General features: G+C 43.5%; 1 protein-coding gene across 1 annotated transcript in view; it reads left to right on the top strand.

Annotated features, from left to right (window-relative positions):
• Positions 1-467: 467 nt before the first annotated feature.
• The window catches only part of TNKS (tankyrase), a 111,467-nt gene continuing 101,968 nt past the window's right edge, over positions 468-9,966 (top strand). The window contains exons 1-2 of the mRNA XM_065736706.1: positions 468-957; positions 8,968-9,192. Of these exons, the coding sequence (XP_065592778.1) occupies positions 474-957; positions 8,968-9,192 (709 nt within the window). The 5' untranslated portion in view covers positions 468-473. The remainder of the gene's footprint in view (positions 958-8,967; positions 9,193-9,966) is intronic.

The following is a 9,966-nucleotide window of genomic DNA, read 5'->3' as shown; positions in this document are numbered from 1 at the left end:
GCTTCCCCGCTACTGTCAGGGACAGGAGGCAGGCCTGGCACCGGCCCCAAGCACTGGTGGAGGGACTCACGAAGCCCAGTCCTGGCAATGGGGCAGCATGACAGGCATCAGACAGCCACTGCTTCAAAGCTTTACCCTCCATAGGCCCAACTCCCGCAGCCGTACCTGCCCTCCCGCTAACAGAGGCGGGCCGCTTCCGCGCAGGCGGGGCTTGCAGAAGGGGCGTGGCTCGTTGAATGGGCGTGGCTTGTGGAAAGGGGCACGGCTTACCGAGGGCGGGACCACAACGAGAGCCCGCCAGGGGGCAGGCACAAGCCGCTGCCCGACCGAGGGCGGGGCACGATGAGGCCACGCCCCCCGCAGCGTGACTTCCGGTCGCCGCGCCCCGCCATTGGTCAGCCGCGGGCGGAAGCTGTCGCCGTTGCCGCAGTGACAGGAGCCGAGAGGGAGGTAGGGGAGGGAGGAGGGCGAAAATGGCGGCGCCGCCGCGCCGCTCTCAGCACCACCACCATCATCACGGGCCGCCGCCCGGGCCGGGCTCGCCGCCCGCCGCTGCCTCTCCACCGCGCAGCCCTAGCCTCGCGCCGGCCGAGCTCGGCCCCGCCACTCAGCGCCACAGCCTGGCTGGGCCCGAGGGCGAGGCTCCCCCGGACGCCGAGCGGCCTCCGGTCCCGGAGTGCTCGGAGAGCGCCGCGCCGGGCCCGCCTCAGGGCTCGGGCAGCAGCTCTGGCAGCTCGGCCTCTTCTTCCTCCTCCTCGTCGTCCACGTCGTCGTCGGTGGCGTCGAGCCCGGCGGCGGAGAGCCCCGAGGCGGCAGGCCCGAGCGGAGCCTTCCGCGAGCTGTTGGAGGCTTGCCGCAATGGAGACGTGACGCGCGTCAAGCGCCTGGTGGACGCTGGCAACGTCAATGCCAAGGACATGGCCGGCCGCAAGTCCACGCCGCTCCACTTCGCCGCTGGTGAGTGCTAGCGGGGGCCGGGGCTCGGACGGTGCTGGGAGAAGGGAGCTATCTGACCTCTGTATTTCTTATGTCAACGTAGAGCGTAGCTTCTGTGTATGACAGCAGCATAAAGGCAACGATGGATTTTCGGTGTTCCTCACTTGGCCTTCAAACTTTCTCTTGTTTGCTTTGGAAGTGAGAAAGAAATCTGGAATGGAGTTTTCTGGGAGTTAGGGATTTCACTTCTTTTCTGATAGCTTTTGAAAACAAAGGACACCTGTAATGCCAAGAATCGAGGCCAGTGCCTTGCAACCTGTAGCTTTTTCCTTTGTAGTTATTCTTTCCTCACCTCACTTGTACCAGAACAGGTACCAAAAGGTGAAGTGGAACAGCTGAATTTGGTTAGAAAGTCACGGATGTGCTGAGGAGATGCTTTGAATCATGTAGGCAAGAGATAGCATATCCAAAAATTATATTGTGAGAGAAGCTGACAGTGAGATAAAACAGGTGACCTTAACAAGCAGTAACCATTACTCCATCTCTGGAGGTGTTCAAGGCCAGGCTAGATGGGGCCCTGGGCAGCTTCCATCTGGTTGGGTAGAACAAGCCTACAGCAGGGGTTAGGACTGGGTGGGCTTTAACATCTCTTCCAACCCAAGCTGTTCTGTAATGATTCTGTGCTTGCCTCTTAACAAGCATAACTGTCAGAAGTGAGTGTAGTTTATGAAGAGAACAAATGGTACAGGGACTAGTCTTTATGGGAGGGGGGCACAAGGTAAATTAATTTTATGATAGAAGTAAAATGGGAGATGCTAGGTCTGTGGTCAGGCAGGGCTTTCTGATATTTGCCGTAGTGTTGCAGCCTTGTGTGAGCTTCAACAGTGAAGCACAACTCCATTACGAGCTGCATTGTAAACTCTGATCTCGTGTGAACTCCGACTGAGGGCACTGAAATGTAATGCTGGTACAACCACACATGTGCACGTGAAGTGCCTGATGTTTTCAAGGCTAATCTTGAGTCTGTGCTTCTTATTTTGGATTCAAACTTCTAATAATACCTTGGTGCTTCCCCTTAAACTCCAGGGTCTCAGGTTGTAACTTCAGGGCTAGCGCAGACTGTAGTACTGAAGTTGTGGTGGTAGAAACATTAGGAAGGAAGCAGGCAAAACTTTAGATAATGCTTTGACAGTATCCGTAAGATGTTACTGTAACAGTAATGAAGAATGCTTCCTTGCAACATGAGGTGTTGTTCTTATGTTTTATAGACATCTGTTGTTTCTTTCTCCAGATTTCAATATCTTTCTTAGCTACTATACATATTTCCCATCAAATCAATAAATATATCGGATCCAAATGGATTTGGCATGTAAAAAGCAGTAGGCTATTCTTAGTATAAAGATTTCGAGGTCTTTTCTTTTGGAGAAGCCTGCATGCATGTTGTTGAATGCAACTTATCTTGGGCAGTACATAATGCAGTGTTGATTTGATTTCCCATAGGCTTATGAGCACAGGAGTCTGCTGTGTATATTAAGCTATGTTGTGAGTAATAGCTCCTGTTTTAGGAGATCTATCTAAATAGAAATTACATGCTGTTTATAAGGGAATAGGAGTTGTACTGTGCAGTATGTTTTTTCCCATGCTCTTGAAGCTAAACTGTTAAGACAAAAATAGACAGCTCAACTTCTGTTTCTATGGGTTATGGCAGAGGGATTATTTTAGTAGCTGGTGAATCTTCATTTTTCTTTTTTTTTTTTTTGTTGCTGTTTTTTTTTTTCTGGGATCTTACTGGACTACAGAGAAATCTTGTTTTCTCAGATACCCTTTTTGACAACAATTTGAGGCAGCTAAGGTGCTTTTACTGTTAGAGGAGATGACTGCTTTAATTCCAGTGTAGTGTTATTTGTTCTTTAAATAAATAAAAATTAATTCTGAGTTTCCTTAAACTTTCAGAGGGTTCTATTTTCCAAAACACTCATATTTTTCTCATGGCACGAAGAAGGTAAAAAGGAGTGGCTTTGGGAGCATTCAGGGTTCTTAGCACATGCATAAGCTTACAAAAAAGTGAAGTGACTACTGAAATTCTGTAGTCAGTTACTTAAAAAACAAACAATAAAACAACAGGAAAAAAAACAACTAGAAATGGTTATTAACCTGATTTGAGAAGTTGAAACTGTTTGTCCTTTATGTACCTGTGGATACAATGTGCATGGTCAAATCAAGTAAAAGAAAATGATGATACTATTGCTTCATTTGGGAGTATCTTCAGCTGTTAGTTGATCTGAATGATGGGGAATCAGTTCTTGAACTTGGTGCTGGAACATCTTTATGATGATGCTGATGATTAAGACTGCCCTGCTTTGGAGTTAATGCTGAAGCTAAATCAGGGTGATTTGGAAAAAAGGCTTTTTTTTTTTTTTTTTCCCCCAATCCTCTGACTGGCTGGAGCACAGCCTGTCTTGAAATTCTGAGCCTCTTTCAGGAGGTGTTCTGTTCTGCTTTTTCTCGTCAGGTGGTTCAAGGCATTGTTTTGTAGAGTTACTTAGAGAGGAAGACTCTGCTGGCTGTGTGGTATGCTCAAGATATTTGGGTCTCTGATATCATTGTGGACTTCTCGAATGCTGGTGAACATTATTTGAATTAGAATGAAAAACAGATTCTAAAGACTTGCAAATGATTGACTTAAAAATAGAAATAAGAGATGAAGTGGAAGTGTAAATGTATTTGTATGTTTCTTGTATTCATTTTTTTTCAGTGCAAACTAACATAAACTTAAGCAACTGCTCTAGGCCATAACAAAGGTTTGTTTGGCTCAAGGCTTTATCTGTACTGTTGGCTAAAAGCAGATGTCTAGGGAAGAGTTATATGCTTGCCCTGTTAATACATGTTATTGTGTAAATGATTGGGTGTGTGTTTACATGCAGCTGCAAAGTTGGAGAGTTTGAGACTGTCTTTAATTGTTCAGCGTGTCAGGGAAGGGAGGAGAGGGTAGAAAAGGGGAGAAAGTAAGAGATATGATGAGCAGCATGTTATTCTGTTTACAAGATAGCAAACTTTGTGCTGCGATTCCGACTGTCTTTATGATGATGGTGTGCACTTTAAAACTGAAATATATTGTACATACTGAAGCTCATCTGCAAAAGAGAGGTTCACTTGTGTGGGAACTGACATTAGTTACCTAGTTGTAGAATCAGAAGGCAAGGATTCCTGTGATGACACCTGGCTGTTCGGGACTTCCTTTCTCAGTATTTAATGGCTTGCTAGGAGAAAACTCAGCTGTTACTCTTTGTTTCCCCATCAGAGGTCTGTTTCTCAGTTTGACAAGGGCTTTTTCTTGCAAAGTAAAATATCAGATTACACTAGTTTTAAGAGTGGTTTTGAGGTAACAGAATTCATGGCAAATCCCAGGGCTGGCAAGAATTTCCAGGAGCCTGCTTGGTAATGGACTTGCTTCTTCCCGTGTGGAAAAAAAGTTAGCCTTACAAAAGAAAATGTACATATTTGTTGCTGGCAAATTGAGTTGTGTTTAGGTCTAGTTCTTAGTGGTATGTCATCAGTAATAGCAGGCTCTCAGCTGTGAAATGTGGATGAACCTGATGGAAAGAAGTTGAGTCCTTGCTAGCTTCTACATATAGCCAGTCATAAGTTTGTCCAGACCACTCCTCGATCACTTGTTAAGGAACATCATCAGTGCTGTTCCTTGTTTTCTTTCAGTTTTGATCTACAATAATGCCAAGAAAAGCTTGTGTGTGAAAAGGAGTTTTCAATAAGTATGCCTACTACTAGTGGTAGCTGTTTGGAAGTCCAGTCTTCATTTATGAAGTCTAACAGATGTCACTGTTCTTTGGAAGATTTCTGGAATAAACAACTAATGCTGAAGGTTTTTTTTTTTGTCAGCTAGCAAGATTGAAAGATTGAAAGAACACAATCTGCTTCGATATGTAGAAGTCAGCCAAGGAATTGAGAATGCAGACATAATACAGCTAGCTGCTGGGTGCTGCTTACAAGAGAGAGACAGAAAATGGCAAGAATCAGTCAGTGGTCTATTACACAAACCTCCACTCTATGCAGAGATACCTGGACTGACTGTTCCATCTGTGGGACAAGGTAAAAGAGGCTAACTTAATTTGCCCTGGAAAGCCTTGCTTTTGGTTGTCCTTATAGAATCCTTAGAGTTGGAAGGGACCTTTAAAGGTTGCCTAGTCCAACAATGAACAGGGACATGCATATTCATAAACTTCTGCTATGATTTTGCTGCGGTTGTGTGGGATATCTGTGCCACAGAAGAGATGTCTGTGCCCTTACTCAAACAGGTGTTTGTAAAGCTGAGTCACTGATGAATTCTGCCTTGCACAATGTAAAGTAGGGCTAATGACTACTAGCAGCTGGATTCACCCATATGGTGCTGATCAGGATAGACTGTGGTGTTGGTTAAAAAATCTCCTGCCAGCCTTAAGGGCTGAGGACTTGTGAAACTAGGACTCTTGCTTGTGAAGAAAAGTGTTCATCAATTACTAAGTGACTATGTAACTTTTCCTTTATGCTTTGTTGTATTAGTTTTATGTGAAGCTTTTGCTTATTGCTTTCTAGGAAATTTCACTTTTAACTTGTTGTAAGGTCATTCTAAAGAACACTGGAGGAAATTAATTGAAGGGGGATTTACAAGAGAATAGAAATACAAAGCCTCAGATGTCCAGTAATACTGAACCCTTTAGGGTTAGGGTACCCTTTTCCACAGCTTGAAGGCTCTTCAACTTGCTTATTGGAATCTGTTTATGTGTTCTTCATAGTAAAGTGGTAGAAGTGCTGCTGGATTCATAGAGTCATAGGGGTTGGAAGGGACCTGAGGAGATCGAGTCCAACTCCCCTGCCAAAGCAGGTTCCCTACAGTCTACAGATTCCAGAAGAGCTGTTGTATCTTGGAGGATAATCTGACCTCACACTGTGCAGTACTGAAGCAAAAATATAATGACTTAGCTGGGACTTCTTCCTATACCATTTGATTATAGTTTGAAATAATTCTCAAAAGGCTGAGCATCTAAGATACGTGCTTTTCTATTTCAAGGGCTTGTGTTCTAATATGAGCTATGTTTAGTGCTCTAAAAAGTGCAATCACTTAATGGGAACGTCTTTCCTGCTTTGCTTAATGTCATAGTGAGACCTGCAGGTATACTTAACCTGTTGTTATATGCTTTCTTAGACTTGGAAGTCCTTTTGGAGTCTGCATTCTTAAGAGCAAGCAGGTGAAAGAAGGAGGAAAATGCCAGGTGAAAGCAGAAGTCTTTCTTGTGATGAATTAAACTCTGCATGTAACAGCAACTTTGTAAAGGATAGAATTAGCATTTGGAGGAGTTGATGCTGTGCTGTGATCAAGTGACATTAATTGGGCAGCAGCTGAAACACTGCACTTGCACTTAAGCTGGTCACACTCCCTACTTGATATATTGTGCTCACAGGGAAAGCACTGTTCTACTTCGAGTGGGAAATGCGTGTATTTAGTTGTTTCTTTTTTACCAAGCACTATGAAAATGAGTTCAGATGACAGACTGGAGATGAGTCCTCAGTACTTTAGAAGCTGGTAGGTGAATTTCATCAGAGCAGGCTTGTATGCGTGGGCCTCCAGAAGAGATTCTCCTCTCCAGTCAGCCTTTATTATTAAATATTTTCTGCAGGAACATTTGATGGGATTTCTTTAGAGGCCTCTGATTCAAGGTTCTTCCTTGTGACGTCTTGTACTTTGTACATAAAAGTTTCACTGGTAACATACAGGAGACTTTTGTAAAGCTATCTTCAGTGAAATCACATTGGTTTCTCCAAAAGAAAAAGAAAAGTTTATTCATCAGATATAAGATTTCTTTGTCACAGAACCCATGTAAAGCAGCACACCAAAGTTTACATATAGTCCTGAAAATTGTAGTAGTGAATGATTTGAAAAAGGTTTTCAGGTAGTCAGATTGTTTTTCCACTACAGGCAAGAACGTGTAAATTAGTAAATGCTTGTGCAGTTCCAGCCTTGTTTGCAGGGGCTCAGTCTCTAAAAACTGAAGGCTAATAATTGATTTGTCTGTTTAGTGGAAGACATCCGTTTCTAATTCTCATCTTGCCAAATTTTTATTTGCTACGAAGAAACAGTATAAATGTGGGAACCTTGAGGGCTTGTTTCTTGGTATTTATTTTCTCAGATCTGCTAGCTTTGCTGTGGGACCAGGTGCCCTTTGTTTGCTGCTGTACTTATTTAAACTGCCATGAAAACTTGCATGGGATGTTTCTCAACTGTCTTTTTGATACGACCCTTTGTCTTTAGCACAGTCTTAGTTAACTTCTAGGAAATTCTCCAAGGAAGTGTATTGAAGGGCTTCAGTGAAGAGACAGTGCAAATCCCTTCACAGTGGCCAGTCGGCAGCTTGGCTGAAGGACCAGGGTCATGTTGTAGCATTACCCATAAGTGATTAAGCCAGTGTGGATGCAAGCAGCTATGTCTGATCCAGACGTCTTGCCATATGGACTGTGGCAGGGGTAAAGCATGTTAATTCTGCACTGAAAGTCTGACAGTTGTATCTGCTGTCCTGCTGTGGCTAAAAAGGGGCTGAACATACTGAAATGGAGCTCCTGGGCAAGAGCTACTTCTCTGAGTTAGGGAAAACATTTGGAAAGTCCTCATACATGAATTGCCACCTCTGTTTGCAGAGGGTGCTGGCTGCTCAGTCATTTGTCACTGCTTCAGCAGCATGACACTGCAGCCGTGTTGTCAGCTCTTCCTGAGGTGAACATACAGCTTCTTCCTTACATCTTTCAAGCGTTATGTATTATTTTCTGTTCTGGAATAAAACCTCACTTATAAACATATGAGGACTGCTCTGAAGGTAGTGCCTCCTATTTTATGATGTTGGCACACTGTCAGAGGTGGATGTTGGTGGTAAGGCAGCAGAGGTTGAACCTTCCCACCAATATTCCATTACGTGTTGTTGCCATATGACAGATGACAGCAGGTGGCAGTCAGACAGAATAGCATCTGATGTTCAAGTGTGTATGAAGTAAAAGGGTAGCACTGAATTTCTCCACGTGGGAATAGTGACACCCAATGACATCCACTGACACTTGCTGAACATTGATGGAGACCAACCAGTGGCTGTGAGCTCAGTGACATGATGAGCGGAGCACTTCTTTAGTGGTGACAGTCATCTCCACTGGAGCAGATGTTTACAAGTTTGGTGCGCAGGCTGTTGTTCACCACTGGCAAGAGTGAATTGTTATAGTGGTGACTGTTGAAGGCCCCAAAAACAATCCCAGGGATGGAACACCTCCCTGTGAGGATGGGATGGGAGAGCTGGGGCTATCCAGCCTGGAGAAAAGAAGGCTCAGGGGAGATGTAAGGGTGTCATTTAGGTATCTGAAGGGAGGGGCATAAAAAAGAAGAGAACAAACTCTTCATCAGGGCCTGTTGTGATGGGATCAGGGAAGCTGGTTTCAAAAATAAGGAGGAGAGATTTAAGTTGGATCTAAGGAAGAATTTTTTTTTCTTTTTCTTTTTCTTTCTTTTTTTTTTTTTTTTACAGTAAGTGGTGGACGCCCTACCCGTGAAGATGCTCAGAGTCAGGCTGGACAGGGCTCTGAGCAACCTGAGGTCCTCAGGTTGTAGCTGTAGGTGTCCCTGTTCATTGCAAGATAGTTGTATCAGATGACCTTTACAGGTTCCTTCCAAATAAAATGATTCTTTGATGATAGTACGTTGGTACAATGTATAAAAGTTTTTCTTGAAAAAGATAGGCAAGCCTAGTGTAGAACTTGTATGTGAGGTAATGGTACTTGGACTTTGATTAATACATTACTGTACACCTCAAGGTGAATCTTCCGACTATCATTTGAGCAGGTGAATGTAGTTTCTCCTTATGGCAGAATGAAACTAAGTAGAGGATGAATGTCAATAATGATATTGCTATATGTACACTACAGGAAGAGTGAATGTCTTGTTTTAAATATTATTGTTTTTATTTTTGCAAAGCACTTGAACAGCATTCTGTTCTCTTTCAGGGTTTGGAAGGAAGGATGTTGTAGAGCACTTGCTACAGACAGGAGCCAATGTTCATGCTCGTGATGATGGAGGGCTGATACCCCTTCACAACGCCTGCTCCTTTGGTCATGCTGAAGTGGTTAGTCTGTTACTGTGCCAAGGTGCAGACCCCAATGCTAGAGACAATTGGAACTACACTCCTTTGCACGAAGCTGCTATCAAGGGGAAGATAGATGTGTGTATTGGTAAGTGTCTGTCACTTATTGGAACTTCACCATATGTGTGTTTTTTGCACTTACATTCAGCGTATTAACAAATATGAAATAAGAGTTTGTTCTTGAAAGGTAGTTTGTTTTTTTTTAAGCCATCACATAGGTATAGAGGTAGTCATCTAGGACTTTTTTCATGTTGTATATTCTGTGATTCTGTATAGTTTAACCTTTGCTGAACTTGCATCTAGAAAAACAAATATAGAGGGAGTTGGTCAAATCTCTTCCTGCTAAATTAGGGTTTTCAGACCCTCAGTGTGGAAATCTTCCAGCACCCTGGTAAGTGTCTTTGCTTTTCAGGCTGCTCTGTATGTCATCTTAGTGGTTAGAAAGATGGTTAACCTTTTATTCTGTACTGTGTGGAGAAATGTTTGTGCTTTGGAGCTTTCAAATTCAAGTTGCAGGATACCACTGCTCCCAGTGGTTGTATATCTTCAGTGTGTGCTGTAGCCTGGAGCAAAAGCAATTTCAAATAAAATGGAACACTTCAATCATTTTAAATGTATCCAGACCCTATAAAGGGCTTTTCAGTCAAGATGTTGTTAACTTTTATAGTGTTTTTTTCCTTCAGTGTATTTACTATTACTTCCTTTTTTTTTTTTTTCCACAAATCAAAACCTCTATTTTTATTTTCATAAAATGGCTGAAGTTGGAAAGGACCTTAAAGGCTCATATAGTTCCAACCTCTGCCGAGGATCAGGCTTCCTAGGGCCCCATTCAGCCTGGCCTTGAACATCACCAGGGATGGGA

This window comes from Cyrtonyx montezumae, unplaced genomic scaffold (assembly GCF_038088225.1).
Source record: "Cyrtonyx montezumae isolate F1298 unplaced genomic scaffold, pur_monq_1.0 scaffold_2, whole genome shotgun sequence".
NCBI lineage: Eukaryota > Metazoa > Chordata > Aves > Galliformes > Odontophoridae > Cyrtonyx > Cyrtonyx montezumae.
This window is presented reverse-complemented; position numbering and strand designations above follow the sequence as displayed.